This window comes from Pteropus vampyrus, unplaced genomic scaffold, assembly GCF_000151845.1.
Source record: "Pteropus vampyrus isolate Shadow unplaced genomic scaffold, Pvam_2.0 Scaffold28, whole genome shotgun sequence".
Taxonomy (NCBI): Eukaryota; Metazoa; Chordata; class Mammalia; order Chiroptera; family Pteropodidae; genus Pteropus; species Pteropus vampyrus.
Window position 1 is genome coordinate 1,850,096 of NW_011888809.1, and position 17,964 is coordinate 1,868,059.

General features: G+C 50.7%; 1 protein-coding gene and 1 long non-coding RNA gene across 2 annotated transcripts in view; one reads left to right on the plus strand and one right to left on the minus strand.

The window, feature by feature from the left end:
• The window catches only part of ADCY3 (adenylate cyclase 3), a 73,609-nt gene that overhangs the window by 20,485 nt on the left and 35,160 nt on the right, over nt 1-17,964 (plus strand). The window contains exon 2 of the mRNA XM_023528500.1: nt 11,873-12,109. Coding sequence (XP_023384268.1) covers nt 11,873-12,109 — 237 coding nt within the window. The remainder of the gene's footprint in view (nt 1-11,872; nt 12,110-17,964) is intronic.
• On the minus strand, nt 5,552-8,545 carry LOC111737547. Its single transcript, XR_002779464.1, has 2 exons — nt 7,868-8,545; nt 5,552-7,779 (listed from the first exon to the last, which is right to left on the minus strand). It is a non-coding gene; the product is annotated as an uncharacterized LOC111737547 (long non-coding RNA).

A 17,964-nucleotide genomic window follows, 5' to 3' on the forward strand; every position in this document is an offset into this window, starting at 1 on the left:
TGGGTCCAAAGCCAGTGCTCATTCCCTGGCATCACAGTGTCTTCCATTGTAGGGGCTGGAGAAGGGCTTGTTGACTCATCACTCAAGTTTCATTGGTGCCCCAGATACCAGGCAGCACTGTGGGCTGAGGAGGTACTTAGTAAGTGCAGTATGGGCAGGTAGCTCCAGCAGCTAGCTTCTGGCATTGCTACGAGAGGCTTCCCGGTAGGAGTGGGCAAAGGGATGGGAGAGGGGCTGAAAGCAGCGTCTTGGGATCTGGCTGGAGCAACATTGCCAGGCTGGCAGCCCAGCCGGCACACAGTGGACACCGGCAGAGCTGTAATTGGTACTTTGGAGACCTGATAGGCAGTGGAGGGTGGGGACAGGCATAATGGCAGGAAGGCAGCTAAGAGGTATATGGAGGAGACAATAAATAGACACCAGGGTGAACCTTATAGGCAAGAACAAGGGCCGCAGATGCGCATTTAAATAATAAAATGTGACGATAAGATTATACTGCAGTCCTGTGGGTCCCAAGCAGAGCTAGCTGCATCAGAATCCCCAGTGGGGGAGGTGGGCTTTTTCAGAATCCAGATTCCTGGCCCTACTCGAGATAAACTAAGCAGAGTGGTTGAGGGTGAAGCCTTAGGATATAAGCACAGACAGGATTGGGACTGCTGATACTCGTCACCTTGCCAGGTGATAAAGTGATGTTAAAGGAGACTAGTAAAGCCGGAATCTTGAGAATAAAGTTCAGTGGTGATATTGGGAATTTATAATATGCCTAATCATAATAGCCAACATTTATTGAGACTTACTGTGCTTCCAGCAGAATACTGTGCTGGGCACTTTACGTACGTGCTGTCTAAATGAATTCTCACACCCCACCCTGAGGTAGGAACCGTTTTATGCTCATTTCACGGAGGAGAAAGCCACCTGAGAGGAGTAGTGACTTGCCAATGCCACAGCCAGTGGTGGGGGAGTTAGAATTCAAGCCCAGTTTCTAGCTGTTGTGTTTCGCTGGCCCAGAGTTTATCTCGCTGAGAGAAAGTGTGTGTGTGTGTGTGTGATGGGGTGGTTTGGGTTGGGACAGATGTCTTTGGGGACTCATAGAGGAGGACTGCCACGGGAAGCATGTCGCCCAGGTATGAGCTCCAAGAGGTGCAGGTGCCATTGTGGGCCATGCCGATAATGGGCTTAAATCCCACACTCAGGCAGGAGAAGGGCAAAGAAATCCAGATCCGGCTCTCGTGTGTCAAAAGTGTAAGGCCAATACGTGAGAAATTAAGTGAAAACCAAAAGGTAATATTTTAAAAGTCGGGGACCTCTCAGGAAGCCAGGGGATGGTTTTGGAATTCTTTGGAAGCCTGGGATGTAAGTCCCCGCTGGTCAGCGGCCAGTCTCTGGGGGAAAGGAAGGGTAGTGGCTCCCACAGCGGGGAAAGCGTTTGAGGGGAAGGGGAAGAAAATGGTGGCTGCGCCCGAGAAAGTAGGCCAACAAGTGAGCCCTGTGGCACTGTTTGTGAGGGATGGTCAGGTTGATGATGACAGGCCCTTCATGCCACACGCCTCGGCTGGCGTGGCACCACTCGGGCTGGATTGAGTCACCCTTCCAGCTGGACTTGCTGTCTCTCTTCACCGGAGGGGAGGCTCATCAGAGTGAGATGGCGATTCTGTGGGGTGACCTGAACCAGCACCAGTCTGTGAAGAGAGCACATCCTTTGCAAGCGTTGGCACAGGGGTGGCTGTGGAGTGACAGGTGGTTGGCTTGGCATCGTTGCACTGGATCGTGGGGTGGGCGGGGCGTCTTCTGCCTCCACCCATGGCAGCTGTGACCCTGTGGTTCTGAATTCCTGCATTTCACCAAGCAGAGCAGGAGGGCGGAGGGCGAGGCTGCTGGATTCCGTGCGTGGGTCTTGTTGGGAGACCTTGGGGAGGTTTATCTCCCCAGCTGGTCCTTTGGAAGGTCTGGGGGCAGGTGAGGCCTATTGCGTAGAAACAGGTGCCCAGAGGGGAGGTTCCAGTGGACGGACTCCCAGTCTGGACGTAGAGGCTCCAGGGTGGGGCCTGCCCGGAAGGAGGGAGTTTCTGTGAAGGGGACGCTCCCTCTCGAGAGGTCCCTAAGTCTGGCAGTTAGGATGGTCCAAGCGACTGGAACAATAGGAAAGATTATAAGGCAAAAAAAAAGGAAAACAGATTGTCTTGAATCCCCCTCCCTCAGAAGGCAACCACTGTTGACGTTTTGGGGTTTCTGCGCCTGCCCTGCCTATGTCATCTCTGTGAAAACGAGATCAGCGTGTGGCTGCACACGTGGACCTTGTCACCGAATGGTTTATCTTGCTCACGGTTCCTCTTCAGGAAACTCAGGGGAGAGTGTGGTCACTCTGTTGGGCAGGGCCGTCTAATGGCTCTGAGGAGGAGGCAGGGCGTAGCTAGATTCGGAGGGAAGGGTGGAAGATGGAAGGGATGAGCATGCAAGGGGGATATTCCAGGCGAGGTGCTTCTCACCCTGGGGGCTACAGGGATGTGCTTGCCTGGTGTAGTTGAAGCCTCAGAACACCCGTGGAGTTGGCATTTCCATCCTCCTTCCATTTATTCATTCCTTCACTCCATAGTCATTGAGTGCCTTCTACGTGCCAGGCGTTTTTGTCAGGTGCTGGGGACACAGCAGTGACTGGAACAGATTTTGTCCCAGCCCTGGTGGAGCATATAATATAATGGATGGACACATCTGTTTTATTCAAAGGCAAACATTTTTAAGTGTTTAAAAATAGTAATATGAAAATGGATTTTATGAAATAAAATGCAAAATCCGCGTGCACTAGCAAGGTGAGAGGTGAGGCTTCCTCTTCAGCTGCGTCAGTGGAAAAGACTGACAGCTCTCAAAGAGTGGGCTCTAGCATGTGCCGAAGCTCAGGAGTGGCTGCTGGGTGACTCACTGGGGACATCAGCTTGGCTGAAGGAGATAGTTTACATCAGGGAATGGAGGGAGATATTTAGAAAAGTTCACCGGGGCTAGTGTCTGGAGGATCTTGAGTGCCAGAATGAGGATTTCGAACTTTACCTTTTGGACAATCAGCAGCTATTGAGGTGTTTTGAGCTGGCAGAAATGGAACTTCACATTCGGGCTAATTATGGGAGACCGTGACAAACTTGGGTATTCCCAGTGACCCCTGGCTGCACCTTAAAGTTACCTAGGAGCCTTTAATGATCCAATATCCGGCCCCCGGTGTCCTTGTTTTGGGGTGTTGCCGGGGCATAGCTCCCAGGTGATTCTAAGGTATAGCCAGGGTTGGGAACCCCTGAACGAGGGTAAGGGGAACACACCCAGGTGGCACTAATTCAAGACAATTGAAGCCGAAGAATTGAAATTTAGGAGAGGTGATAGTTTGCCAGGACTTGGAATTCAAAATTTGAAAGTCTTTTCTGTGCCCTCCCAGACGGTCTCTCTGATTTCGTAACTATGCACCGGCTTTGCCAAGAGCCCAGAGATATGGGGCAGGAGGAGAACGGGTTGGGACCATGAGAAGGAAACTTGGAAAATGACTTAAAATCTGAATTGAAAGTCAGGGAGCTGAATTAAGTGCAGGACACACGAAACAGCAGGAACAGATGGAAAACATCTCAGTGGGTGTGGCTTTGAATGCGTGGCAGAGACTCTGGCCAGACAGAAAACATAAAAAATGATAAGGAGGTGGCTGAAACTCCGGGCAAGGGTGAACCAAGGATCGAAAGATCATTAGAAAAGGACAGAGAGTAAATGGACAGAAGAAAAATAGGCAGTGGGCCCAGGGAGATAACCTAAAGTGACCACACACATTGAGTGTGGTTCAAAGAACCAGGCAGGTTGGCGGATCTCAGCTTTGTCTTAATATTTATTACGCCCCCCACCCCCCCGAACAGTGATTCCATTGCAGAGAATCACCTGCAGGAGTGGGAAATGCAGATGCCCGGGGCTCTGCAGGCAGAGTGGCACCCAGGAATCTTCATTCTTAGCCTGTTCCTCTTGCACATCCTGGGCCCTGGCTCAGAAACACTGAACTAGAGAAACAGCAACTAAGGACTAAGCCCTGAAAAAATTATCCTCAACGTCTAGGCAGGTTCTGAAAGGCTGCAGGGAGGAGGGCCGGCGGAGACATTCCTAAGAAGCCACAAGGGAGAGAAGAAAGGGGATCAGTTTCCCAGGAGAAAGCTGAGATTCGAGGAAGGGGTGATGCCGGTGTCTGCAACGGAGAGTCGAAAGTATCACTCAAGATCTGAGTCGTTTTGAAGTGAGAGGTGGGGAGTCTGAGACCCCAAGAGCGTGCCCTGTTCTGTGGACGTCGGTGTTTTTGTGTAATCAGTGACCTTCACGTTTTCACCTGCTAAGTTTGTGTGATGATATTTCTGGAACCTTAAAACTCTTCTTCTATCCCCAGATGACATATTCCTCTTCCTCTGGGCTGGTACTTTCTTTCTCAAGTTCATTTCAAAGACAGTTCCCGGAAGCCAGGATCTGTGCAGCTAGTCTTGCTCAGAAGTGGGAAGACCTGAGCCGTCAGCATGACACCCTGTCGTCATTCTGGTCACTCTCATAAGTGTATATAGTTTATTATTTTTTGCCTTTCCTTCACTTAACATTGGCCACCAGTTAGAAACTGGTTTAAATGTTCTTTCCCATCCAGAATCCATATCTTAACATGGTATAAAATCTCTATGTTGTCCTATAAGTGAGGGTATCCAGCCCAAGTTTTACTCCCTCTTAGGGGCCTTTGCTGACTGACTCGCCCCCATCCCTCAGTCAGTCAGTGCTTCCTCCGTTTCTGGTAGCTTCTTTATCTTCCTACGTTTGAGCTGTTAAGGTCCCTTTTTACTCTCCAGGACCCAGCATGGGGCCTGCTACTCACTGAGAACTCAGTAGCGTTGAATTTTACAAAAAAGGATCTGAAGCCAAACATAATTAGATGTTTTAAAATAGAGTCCTTTAAGTAGAGTAGGGATATTTGGCCTAGAGAAAAAGACCCAGGTGACTCATAGGGTCACATCGATAAGAGAAGGCGCACAGTGCTGTGACCTGTTGTTGTTTTCTGTTTCTGTGGTGAAGTCACAGGAGGCGACTGGGAGCTTTTGATGAGTTTTTGTGGTTCTTAATCATCTGGGCTCACAGACCCTTTTGAGAATCTGCTGAAAGCAATGGACTTGATCCCCAGGAAAGGGCAGATCCCATAATGTCAGAGGTTCACTGACTCCCCCTAATCTAGTCCATAGACTTTAAGTGAATAATCCTTTGGTCAGTATAAAATGCTAAACGCAAGATGTTCATTCCTGCATCTCCTCCCAGAGGGAGATGGACCACATGGCCTTCTCTGGTTTTAATTGTCTCTACCCTGTGATTTTCGGGCCGTCTTTCCAAAGTAGGTGCATTTTTCAAGCTACTGTGTCCTTAACCTTCAGCAGATATCAGTAGCATCTCCTCTTAGCCCACAAACTCTACAGCTGATATAAAAATAAATCTGCTTGTTCACATCTTTGTCCTCAGAGTTCATTATTCTTCAATAAAAATACTTAGGCACGTTTCATATGAATATTCAGTAATTAAAGAGGAAGAAGGCCTTGCTTTCCAGCAGGGTTTATTGACGTTGAGTCTGTTGACATTTGGGGTGGATGATTTTTTTGTGTGTGTGGAGACTGTCCTGTGCCAGGCCCTGGGGCCTGCAAATGTGAGAAAGAGACACCCCCTGAATTCAGGTGCTTATCACATCCCAATGGGGGAGATATGTACAGATGTCTCAGGTGTTGGGGGGGGTGGGGGGGTGGGAATGTGTCTCATGGGATAGAGTCCTGTGTCCTACGGCCTCTGTACTAGTGTCTCCTCCATCCAGGATGCTCTTTCTTCTGATTTTTCCCATGGCTGAGTCTTTTCGGGTCATTCATATCTCAGTTTAAATGACATTGCTTCACGGAGACCTGTTCTAACCACCTGTAGTTGTCAGCTCTTTTCACGTAATGCTGCGTAACAAGCCACCCAAAACTCGGTGGTTCACAAGCACACATTTCTCAATGGCACATCTGGGTTGCTGGGGTGTGGTGATCTAGGCTGAGCTTAGGTGGGTTTGGCTACAAGCTGCCGCTTGGGTTTAGTTTGGCTCTGTGGGCCTCTCATTCTGCTGTACCAGTGAGCTGCTTGGTGCATATTGTTCTCATCTGCTCATGTCATATGCACTAACATCCATCTGGCCAAAGCAAATCACATGATCAGAGTCTGCAGCAGGGGAGAAAATTTTATTCTCCCTGTGGCTCCTACAGGGGAGTGAAGAATTGGGCCAACAGGCTCCCTCACTCCCCATTCTAAAGCAGCTACTCACTGTATCATTTGTATTCTCTCCCGAGCTCCAATGCTCTTACTGATGACTTATTTCTTACTTGTTTGCTGTTACCCTAACATCAGCTTCATGACAGAAGGGACTTTTTTTGCTTACTCACTGCTAAATGCCAAGCACCTACCTGACACAGGGTGAGCATTCACTAAATCTTCGAATGGATAAATGAATGAATAGTTCTGTTTGGGCCATCAGGGAAGGGTGTGGGAGCTGGATCTTGGAAGAGTCACAACTAACATTTCCTGGGAGATGACTGAGGCCAGGGATGTGCTGCGTGCTTGACCTGGCTTAAGTCAGGGGATCGTCACGTGTGGCCTTCCACAGGCAGCAGAAGGGCAGGGTGTTCCGGTGGGAGCTGTAGAGCCCTGAAATAGCACATCCTATTGGAGGATTGGAGAGAGGCCCTGTGTGGCTGGAGCGAGGGGAGCCTGGTGGGCAGCAGCCAGATGTAAGGCACAAGAGTGACACTGGAGCCCATTTGTCAGGTCTGGCATGTGCCCCGTCTCTAGGGGAGCCATCGCGTCAGAGTCTACAGAGCGATGCCCCTGGGGTTGTGCGGTGCACGGGCTGAGAAGCTGTTCCGGCAACCGAGCAGATGCTGAGGGACTTTATGTAACATGTCAGGTTGGCTGGATGCCCATCCTGGACGTGGTCTTTGTTTTGGAAGATGGCGGACATCGATTGTCTTTTAGCAGAGGCACGCCCAAGCTGTCAAACGAGTGGGAAGCTTTTGGAGGGCCTTTTGTTTTGAGACACTTGGTAGCAACTTGACCAGTTCCCAGCTTGGTAGGGCACGTCAGTAGTACCCCAAGGCTCGGACCTTGTATTGTGTTGAGTAGGGTTATATTTATTGGAGACCCCAGACGTCTGTTGGCACAGTGATGCTAGGGTTGGCTCCAGGGCAGCACGAGAGTCACCTCACTGTCTGCAGACCTCTCCACCTGTGCAGATGCTCCAGGTCCTTACTGGGTTCTGTGTTCCCCACCCCACCCCACCGTGCCTTGGACTCTGCCCAGTCTCTGCTGACCCTCATCACAGCTCAGCTGAGACCATAATATAGGAGAAGCACCTTGGACTTGTGCTTGGGTTCTGCACTTCCTTGTTGGGCAAGAAAGCAGCAGTGGGCCTGCCCCAGGGCCTCACACGCCTGGTCAGGGTGGCTTTGATGTCCAGTCCTCTGAGCCAGGATGGATGTTTTTTAATGTTTTGAAATTTAAACTCTGCGCTCGCAGGGGGAAAAGGCATAACAGGAAGGAGACCGGGGTTCCAATCTCAGCAGTCCAGGGGACCATGGACTCATAACCTAATTTCTCTGAGCTTCAAGTCTCTTCTGCAAGGTGAGAATGAGAACACTTTGCTTGTTGTGACAAAATAATTAAGACGAAGGCTCTTGTAAAACTTCACGGAAGTGTTGTTATTGGTAATAATTTGCCTTCTCCCCTCTGGAAGAAAAGAAAAAGTCACGACGAATATATTTTGTTCAAGCCCTGTGCTAGGGAGTGTGACATATGATCTCTCTTTTAATCTTACCGGAACAGCCTCCAGGGTTCCTGTGAGAATGGAGAAGCCAACCACGCCTTAGAGAGGTTAAGTGACTTGTTCTAGGCCACATATCCTGCTGGTGGTGCACGAGGTACATGTGGCTGCACAGCCCGACCCCTTTCTGTGACTTGTTCATCCACCGGGAGGCCCCTCCAAGGGTCTGCAGCAAGCATGGCTCCGCGGTGGGGACCTCACAGGCGCTGTGTGGCGGCTGCGCAGGCCCTCGCGGGCTTCCTCGGGGAGGGGAGGCGGCTGGCTGCTCGCAGAGGTGCCTTTTCCCCTGCTCGTGCCTGCACTGCAGCTCCTTGGAGATTCTTTAACAAAACATCGCGGTTTGTTGTCATGAGCAGAGGCTTCCCCCAGCAGCATAGCATCACGATGTCTCCGAGGGTGGCCCACACGGACATCGACACTCCAGAGCAATTTTCTCTTCCTTGCTGCTTTTTTCTCCCAATTTTGGAGTGTTCTGGAATCTGCAGGCAGCGATGAGCCTATAGGGAGAGGTCAGCCTAGGCAGTTGAGCCACTAGCCTGCCTCCAATGGGGTGACTTCTGTTTTAAAGCCCTGCCCCCGGGGGCCGTTAGAAAATGTGCAGGATATGGTGATTCATCAAATTCCAAGAGTTAGAAATTTGTAAAGGAATTTTCTCACAGTTGCGTTTCTGAGCCTGGGGTATTATAAGTTACTTTTTCTGACTGTCGTGGGTTAGATGAAGCTTTAGTCTGAATGTTTACCCACTTGGGAGATTCGTCATTTTATTATTTTTAAAGTAAGACTGCTGCGCAGTCTAAAAGAGGCCACTGGGGTGAGAGAGGTGACCTGGATGGCACCCCAGAGCAGGGCGCTCAGCTTTGTAGGTACAAGGGGATCACCCCGAGACTCAAGTCTGGTGTGGCACCTGGAACTCCTCCTAGCAGCTCCTCCTGCTCCCTCTCGAACCTTCTTGACCACAGCCGACCCTGGCTTCCTGGCTGGAGGTCTCCTCAGCTTGCAGCATCACCCTGTGGGATTTGCGCCCTGGACTCGGAGGCTGGAAGTGGCCTGCAGAGCCCTGGCTGAGCCGCCAGCCACTCTCCTGGCACTGGGGGATTGCCGAGCCCCTCCAGGCCCCACAGCCCTGGCTGCGTGGGAGAGGGCTTGGTGTAGGTCAGGAAAACAGTGCCCTGAGGGCCCTTTCTTCAGTCGAGGCCAGTTTATAGAATTGGGGGAGCTCCAAGAAACCCAGGCAAGGCCCGGGACTCCAGGGAGAAATGCCTAGAAACAGGCGAGCTCGTTGGGAGGCCAGGAGGGAGTTCTCTGGCATGGATGGGACCAGCAGGCCCCACATCCCTCTCCAGCGCGTGGCCCAGATGCAGCCTTTTGACTCCACGTCCCTGTCCCTTCAGCTGAGAGTGCGGGATGGGAAGGGGAGGAGCCTCTGTGGCTTGGGGTGCTCCTGGCGTGGGAGGCAGCGTGGCTCCCCGGCCGCCTCCCCCTCCCCCCAGCCTTCTCCCCTTGTCCTTGCCACACCAGGTCTTCTCCGGTCCCAGCCTTTGCCCTCGGACGTCAGGTCTGTTGGGGAGCAGACGGTGTCAAGACTGCAGGGACCTTCTAGATGAGTCCGTCCGCCTCTCAGCTCATGGATGATGAAACTGGAGCTCAGAGAGGTTATTTGACCTGGCAGGTCACCCAGCTATCAAGGGGCAGTGCCACAGTCCAGGGCTGTTTCTGACTTTACTTTCTATACCTACAAGTATATATACCTACAGGTGGAGTGCCAGAGTAGATTTTGTTTTTAAATACACACAGCTCGATGGAGGGAAGGTCGTCCTGCACAGACGGTCCCAGGCACGAACCAGACGGACGCCCTGACCCGGTCTTTGGGTTGCAGCCTTAGCTGGGGTCAGTCTGAGGCTCTTCTGCTATAGTTGCTCTCTCGGTCTGCACAGCGGTTTGGTTTTCTTAAGTGGATGCCCCAGTGGGTAACGGCAACAGCAATTCTTGACGCAGGCTCAGCACTGTACGCTTTACAGAGCCCGTCCCATTTGTCCCCATGAGGCGGTCAGCCAGAGCCTATCTGTGAAGGGCAGGAAGACCTCTGAGTTCAGAGTTCTGGCCTCAGCTTAGTGTGACAGCCCATACTGGTTATAGTCATGGCCAGGGCAGCCTGCCATGTCTAGAGCCCCTGGTTCAGAGTTACTGATACTGGTAGATGTGGCTGTTCTGTGTGCAGCTTCTCACTTGCCCTCCAGGACCCACAGCCCCGTAAGCCCAGAGCCCCTTGGCCCTGGTGGCTGCTGAATCTGGACCCAACGTGGGCTTCAGTGGAGTGTCGCTGCTTGGTGAGGATGCACAAGGTACAGCCTGACCTTGTCCACCAGCTTCCTGCACCGTGACCTTGGCGCAGGCAGATTGCCAAGGCCACACAGCCCCCGCTAGAGCGTGGCCTCTGGGCTGGTGAAGGTTCCTGGACCCCAGGCCAGACTGGCTTTGAGACCCAACATGATCTGTGTGATTTGCTCTGACTCACTGAACGTAAGTTGGCATCCCTTCAAATTATCAGGTCTTGAATAAGTGGCCCGGGGCCATACTGATACTGATCACTCAGACCGGAGTGGGCTATCATGCCCCAGCAGAAGATGAACAGGATGTTCCATGGGACGTTGAACTCGCCCGCTTGCCCCATGAATGATACAGGTGATAGGGGTAAGGGCTGCCCAGGCCCAATAATACAATCAGTTGTTAGTTGCCAGAAGCAGCCACCTAAGAAGCTTGTGAAATCTGCATCTAGTGACTTGATGACCAGTCTGCTTTACCTCCTCGTTAATTCATTACTCAGTGGGCCTTTGTTGAGTGCCCCCTGGGCTCTCAACAGACCCTGCAGGAACTTGGTGATGGGGGTGCTGGGTCCTCAGGGTTAGTATTGATTAGCCTCGATGAAACATAAAAACAGAGGAGATACAGCATAACCATGAGTACCCAGAAAATTGTCATAGTGAGCTTCCCTTTCACGGCCAGTGGTCTTTGTGAAGTGGAAGGAACTAGACCCTGATCCAGTCCCAAATGGAGCCCAGTCAGGGTCAAAGATTGGAGCCTGAAGTAGCCAGTGCCAGGAAATCAGGTGTGATTAGGATATGCAGGTCCATATCCAAGGTTATCTCCAGCAGGTGGTGATCAGGTCTACAATCCTAGCAGCCTGTAGGAGTGGGCTGGGGACCACAGACACCTAGGGCAGCCTGCAGGGTGCCAGGTACAGAGGAACTGGCTCTTGATGCCCAGAGAAGCCCTTTGTGCCAGTGACCTGAGCTCACAGCACAGACATCAGATCCCATAACCCCCTTTTCCCCTTCCTGTAGCTTTAGTTCTCAGGAGACCTAGATACTGATACTGGTCACCTCTCACCTGCTGGTGGGGGGAGCGGGGGATGGCGGGTGGGGGGTGGGGTGCTGGCCAAGAGGATGCATGTGAATCCCAGACACTTGTAATCCTGGCACATGTGTCGGGTGGCATTGTGACTCCTGAATCAGCCCAGGGCTTCTTCAGGTCTCCTGTGACATTCCACATGACCTCCAGCTTTTAGGATTATACATTCCCAGCCAGTGGATCTGGGCTTTGTTCACTCTCTTCTCCAACTAAGCAGCACAGGGTCAAGTGCACCTAATAAGTGAGCGCTCAGTAAATGGTGGCTGAACAGACGAGTGAGTGAATAGGTGGCAGAGGGACTGCTCTGGCCTCACGGTGCACGGGATTGGCCAGCTTAGCTGTGGTGTGAAGCAGGAGGGAGAACAGCAGCCCCCCAACCAGCCTTCCAGGCCTGGAGCCCCCCCCCTTGCCGTTGGGGCAGGTTTTTTTCCGGGGCCTCAGGATCCCGTCGAGGTCAGAGGCTCTGCTGGGGCCTGCCCCGGACACTGGTAATTAGGGGTTTAATTTTGGTCACCGCCCACCCCCTGTCCTTTATCCCATCTCCTAAAGATGTTCACCACTGTCCTTTTCTCTCCTCCTCGTGGGGTGCAGATCCTGGCCAGTGTCTCCCTGTACCTTTGCGCCGTCATCGTGGGCATCACGTCCTACTACATGGCAGACCGCAAGCACCGCAAGGCCTTCCTGGAGGCCCGCCAGTCGCTGGAGGTGAAGATGAACCTGGAGGAGCAGAGCCAGCAGCAGGTGAGGCTCTTCGGGGTGGCCCAGGGCAGTCCGGGCTTGGAGCTTGGGTTCAGGAGCTATGGCTGGGGCGCGGGGCCTGTCAGGAGGGCGTGAGCTCAGTGCAGCAACACGGCCCGCCCGGGTTGTACTGAGTTTGTTTTGCTGGAAACTCACTCCCGAAGCTCCTTCTCTGTGCTTAGTAAACTTTCGTCTTCCCCTCTTTCTGCCTCCCCCGCCCCCCCACCCCGCCCCTTTATTTGGCCTGTAATTGAAAACTTTGCTTCTTAAAGGAATACGTTGCCCCAGCAGCCACCAATGACTCCCTGCGTGAAAAGGTTCAGTGTGCTTGTTTTGATGCTTTTCTCCCGGGCCGTGTCCGTGTGACTCCTCCTCGGCCCCGCTCTGCCGCTCTCTCCAGGTCAAGGGCGGCTTCGCACTGCACATCTACTGTGCGTGCAGAGGTGCTCTCCCACAGTGGGGACCCATCCTCGGCCTCGCGACCCTTCCGAGTGAAGTCTGTCAGCCCAGGGGCACAGTCTCCATGCTCAGGGCAGTCTCCCCACTTCCTTCTCCTTCCAAGTCATTAGTGACAAAGTGAAACCAGCCCAGTCCCCAGGGACCTCACCATTTACATTTTTCCGCTGGGAAAAGTGCCTGTCTCTGCTGCTTGTTTACGACTTCGTTCCGGCCCGATCCACCGCGGAACCTCCCAGTTCTCATGCGACTCAGCCTTTTGAATAGTTTTGGGTCTGGATTTATGGCAGATGCTTTTCGAAGGTCTCTGGAAATTACATCCACCAATCTCCTATTACCCATAGGTTTATTTCCCCTTCACACGCAAACTCAATGCGTGGAACATACATGATTTCTCTGCTCTGGGAACCATGTCACTTTACATTCATGTGGTGCTGTGTGCTCTGGGTTAACTAAAATTGCAGTTTTCACGGACTCTGCCACTCAGGTGGACAGGGCCACAGTTTTGGGGGTCACTCTGGAACCCTTGTCTGGAGTGGGGAGAGGTGGCCCATTGGTGGGCCTCCCCTTCTCCAGACAGTGCTATTTGAAGGCGCACAATGAGTCATTTAGCTGATGGGTCCCAACTTCCTGTGTCCTGAGGATGTACTCTCTCTCTCTCTCTCTCTTTACCAGTGAGATCTAGACGCTTCTGAGCTGGGCCTCGGACTCATCTCTTCCAGAAAGCAGGTTATCTCCCTGGCCTCCACTGTGACAAAGGGCCAGGCTTAGCTCAATCTGTTCGTCCCCTTCTCAGCCCTGTGTCCTGTGGTTATTATCGAGGAGCTGCTAAGACTCGAGTGTATTAAAAAAATCTTGCTTTACAGAGCCCCTCGAAAGGCGTTCTTTAGTTAAGTTTTTTATACTCTCTTGTCTTTCATTTGCATCTGATCTCTTGGACTGTGAATTCATCCTTCTGGTTCTCTATGTTAAAAACAAAAACAAAAACTAAAAAAACAAACGTCACCACTTACTAAGCCGGGAGCTCTTTTTTATACAGTCTTTGTGCAGTTTTCAGCAGACCTATCTGTGTCGATCTTGTCTGTCTGATAATGTATAATTCAGGACTTCCTCCATCCCATTGAACCGTGCTGGGTGGGGGGCCTCTGGCGTGGTGAAGAGGCCCCCTGGGTCTCACCCTGATCTGTTATTCTCTACGTAGGTAAGTTAGACAAGTTATCCTAACACTTAGAGCCTCGCTTTCCTCACCCGCAGAGTTGGGATGTTCATACTCCAAAATGGGGGTGTTAATACTCAACTTGCAGTGGTCCCTGAGGGTCAGATGAGAGATACAGGCAGACGTGCTTTGTAACCTGTAGAGCTTGGAAACAGCAATGGTCAGGCTGCAGTGCATGGACCGTGAAGCCCGCAAACTCAATGCCTAGTGTCACATGCTCCCTCCGGGCAGGGTCAGCTCAGGGAGCCTGGAGCCTGGCAGAGAGGGCACCCTATGTGTTGCAGGACTCCCAAACACCGCGGAGCAGCCCCGGGGCGCCAGCAGCCTGCCCAGGGCTGCAGTAGCAGGGAGCAGACACTGGCATCAGGAATGAGAGGTCCAGAGAGGCAGAAGGGAGGTGCAGGGTCGAGGGAAGGAGGGGCACTAATGTGCAATCCCCAGGCCTAGCTGGGACACAGCAGGTGCCTGTAACTGTCCATCAAGTGGAATACATTTGCCCAGCTCAGCTCTAGGCTGAGTGTGACCTTGGGCTACTTACTTCATCTCTTTGGGCCTCAGTTTCCCTATGTATAAAGTGAGGCTGCCAAAACCACCCTTTGATTTTAGCCTCTGAGCTGTCACTTTCTGCTTGGATTCTTGGTCTCTTGCCCCATGTAGTCTGGGGATCAGCAAATGCTCAGGGGATTCACACAGAGCGTTTCCCTTCTCTCCGCGATCTTGGACCATCAAGTCCGAGGTGCCGTGGTTGTTCCCTGTTGCCTTCAAATAGCTGTTCTTTTTGTATTTTTTCCAGATTTTGTAGTTGTTCTTGGCTAAAGGGTTGGTCTGATGTGAGCTCTATAATAGCAAGATGCAAAAGTTGGACGTTAAATTTTTTAAAATTTATTTTTGAGTAGCTAAAGGTATACATGGTATAAAATTATCAAGGTATGAAAATGGAAAGTAAGTTTCACCCTGCATAGCCATCCACTTCCCCACCCCTCGGACAGACACTATCATCTTTCTTATGTATCCTTGCAGAGGTAATATTTCTAAGTCTGTATATATGGAACACACACATACACACACACGCGCGCACACACACACACACACACACACTCTGTTCACTCTTCTGTATAGACTTCTGTCTCTTTACCTACTACCTTAGGTTCCAAACCCATTTTGCAATGCCTCATCCTTTTTAGTGACTATATATTGTATTCCATTATATAGAAGAAACTATTTATTTAACTGGGCTCCTACAGGTAAACATGTAGGTAATTTCTAGCCCTTCGATGCTGCAAACATTGCTGTGATAGATTTTGTTATAGGGACACCATGTCATGTGTGTGCAAGGATCTCTGACGACTTCAACACCTAGACGTAGAGTTGCTGGATCAAAGGGCATGTGTCGTGCATTTAAAATGTTTGTATCACACGCACATACATATGTATGTATGCTGTGGTAAAAGATACATAATGTAAAATTTTCCATTTTAACCATTTTAAGTGTATACTTCCTTGACCTTAAGGACATTCACTGAGGTTTTGTGTGCAGCCATCACCGGGATCCATCAACAGAACTTTTTCATCTTCCCAGGCAGACTCTATACCCATTAAATAATAACTTCCTATCTTCTTCTTGCCCAGACCCTGACAACCACCATTCTACTTCCTATCTTTATGAATTTGCCTAGTTTAGCTATTTCATGTAGTGGAGTCGCACAGTATTTGTCCCTTTGTGACTGGCTTATTTCGCTTAACATAATGTCTTCAAGGTTCCTCTGTGTTGTGGCATGTGTCAGAATTTCATTCCTTTTTAAGACCGGATATTCTGTTGTGTGTATATACCACAGTTTGTGTATCCATTCATTTGTCGATGGACTTGGGTTGTTTCTACCTTTTAGCTATTGTGAGTAGTGCTGCTATGAACATTGGTGTACAACAATCTGTTTGAGTCCCAGCTTTTAATTCTTTGAGGTACATACCCAGATGTTGAATTGTTGGACCATATGGTAGTTCTGTGTTTAACTTTTGGAGGAACCAGGCACATGCATTTTGAATGTTGATAAATATTTCCAGATTGTCTCATGTAGAGGTTCGAACAATTTACACTCCTCCCAGCAGTGAATGAAAGGGCGTGCACTTGGGCACTTAAATTTTTCTTATTTATCGAGAAAATACTTCTTTGCTTTTGGAGTACCTGCAGCACCCCCAAGGATGCCTCTTTGAAAACCCCAATTGTAAGGAACAGACCCCAAGGCAGTTGTATCATCCTGTGAGCTGTTTCCTGCTGTTTACTTATTTGGCTCAAGTCAGCTAGGTTTGGAAGTTTCTTTTCTTTTTTAGCATACGTTGTATAATTTGGTAAAAAATAGACAAGTGTAAAGAAAATGCTGATAGAGAATATTCCTTCGAGTCTTTTTTTTATGTTTTGAAAGAGTTTCTAACCCTTTTATCCTGATTATTAATATAACACCTTATTTTCGTAGAACATAGCAGTTAAGGATAGCAGTTAATCAGACGTTTACGTCTTATGCGCGTCTCATATGGTTATTATGGAGCTAGATGTGAAGTGTTTACTTAGCGTAGTACCTGGCCATAGTAGGCACTTAGACTGTTTATCATCATATTATTGTTGTTGGATAAAGTTTTGAAGATACAGAGTAGTATGGAAGAGGCCATCAAAACTTCTCATAATCGGGGGGGTTTCTTTTTTTAAAAAAAAATAGTTTAAAAAAATACAGTGTGATAAATTGGGTTCTTGGCTAGAAAAGGCTTTCAGGTTTGCTTTGATTTTTTTTTTTCTTTTTCCATTTTATTGACGTGAAATTCAAATAACGTAAAATGAACCGTATAAAAGTATAGCGTTTAGTGCATTCACAATGTTGTACAACCGTGACCTCTGTCTAGTTCCAAAACATTTCATCACTCGAAGAAGCAGCCCCGGGTTTGATTTTTAAAACCGGACTGAAAGTCCCCTGGTTGGTACTCTGCCTCTCTGATCTTCAGGTCGCTCGTCTGAAAAAACTGGGATTAAAAAATAATGCCATTGTCACGAGGCTGTTTGGGAATCACACGAAGTAAGAATGCTAAGTCCAAACCCCGTGGAGCCCTTCAGTGCCCTTAGCTGTGATCACACTGGCCCCAGCCCCTGGGGACACTGGCTGAAGGGAGGGGCCGAGAGGTCGGCTGGAGCTGGCTGGGCCTGGCGTGCCCTTCCCCACGGTGCCAGTCGGGCAGAGGTTGCTCCCTCCCTGGGCGTCCGGGCTGACATTGCTGGTGGCCTGGCTCTGTGCTGGTTTTCCTACCCCAGGAGCGTCCGCTGACGTGTCTTTGGAGCTGAGAGCAGGCTGGTCGTGGAGGCCGCACGATCCCATTTCGCTTTCCTCCTGTGAACACCCCTCGTGAGAGTCAGAGTGAGATGATAGGTATGAAAACACCTTGAGAAGGGCTGTGGCAGGTCTTCGCAGGAGAGGAAACGGATGCCGGTTTGAACGAGGCTCCTGCCGAAGGAGCCGTCTGAGCTTGAGTTCGGTGCCATACTCAGTGTTTAAATGCCTTTTCAAAAACAATTCCCAATTAAAACATTTCTTTGTATATCCTTTGCAGAGGAGGCCTCCATTCAGAATTTAGTGTTCAGGGTCCGTGTCTCACTTTTTGTTTTGTGGGCAGGTTAGGTATATCTTGTCTTCTAAACCGCCTCGGGAAAGCCCCATGTGTGCGGGGAGGAAGGCCGACCTGGTGGCTGTGTGGCCTCCAGCAGGACAGTGTCCTCTCTGGGCCTTGGCCCCCTCAGCTAGACAGTGAGGCTGGGGGTGGGCTGGCGTTGGGGATCCCACCCCAGATCCTCTGATTCTGTTCCCTTTGCTGCTTGTCCTTTGTAAAGGTGACCGACCTCCTGCTGATGGCAGGCAGCTCCCTGATGGGTGGGCCACCAGCCAGCATCCCCTGGGGAGGTGCAAAGCAGCCCTGGGCCTTTGTGGACAGGCTTCCCTTTCTGCTTTGTCACCAGGGCGGGCAGGCCCAGCTCGCTGAGGGGATCGTCGAGACGAGGGGGCACATGGGGAATGAGGAGGGACGGTGTCTCGGATTCCAGTAAGCGTGGCTGCATAAATCTCCCCGGCTCCTGTCTCCTCTGTAGGTAGCAGTGCGGCCTGACCTCTCTGAGGTCCTGTGGACTTTAAGCTCCGTGGAGGTGGCCCTGGCTCGCAGGGGCTCTCCTTATATCTGCCGGGTACACATCTAGCTCTCGGCAGTCCGAAGGCATTTACCTATGACACGAGGCTGCCAG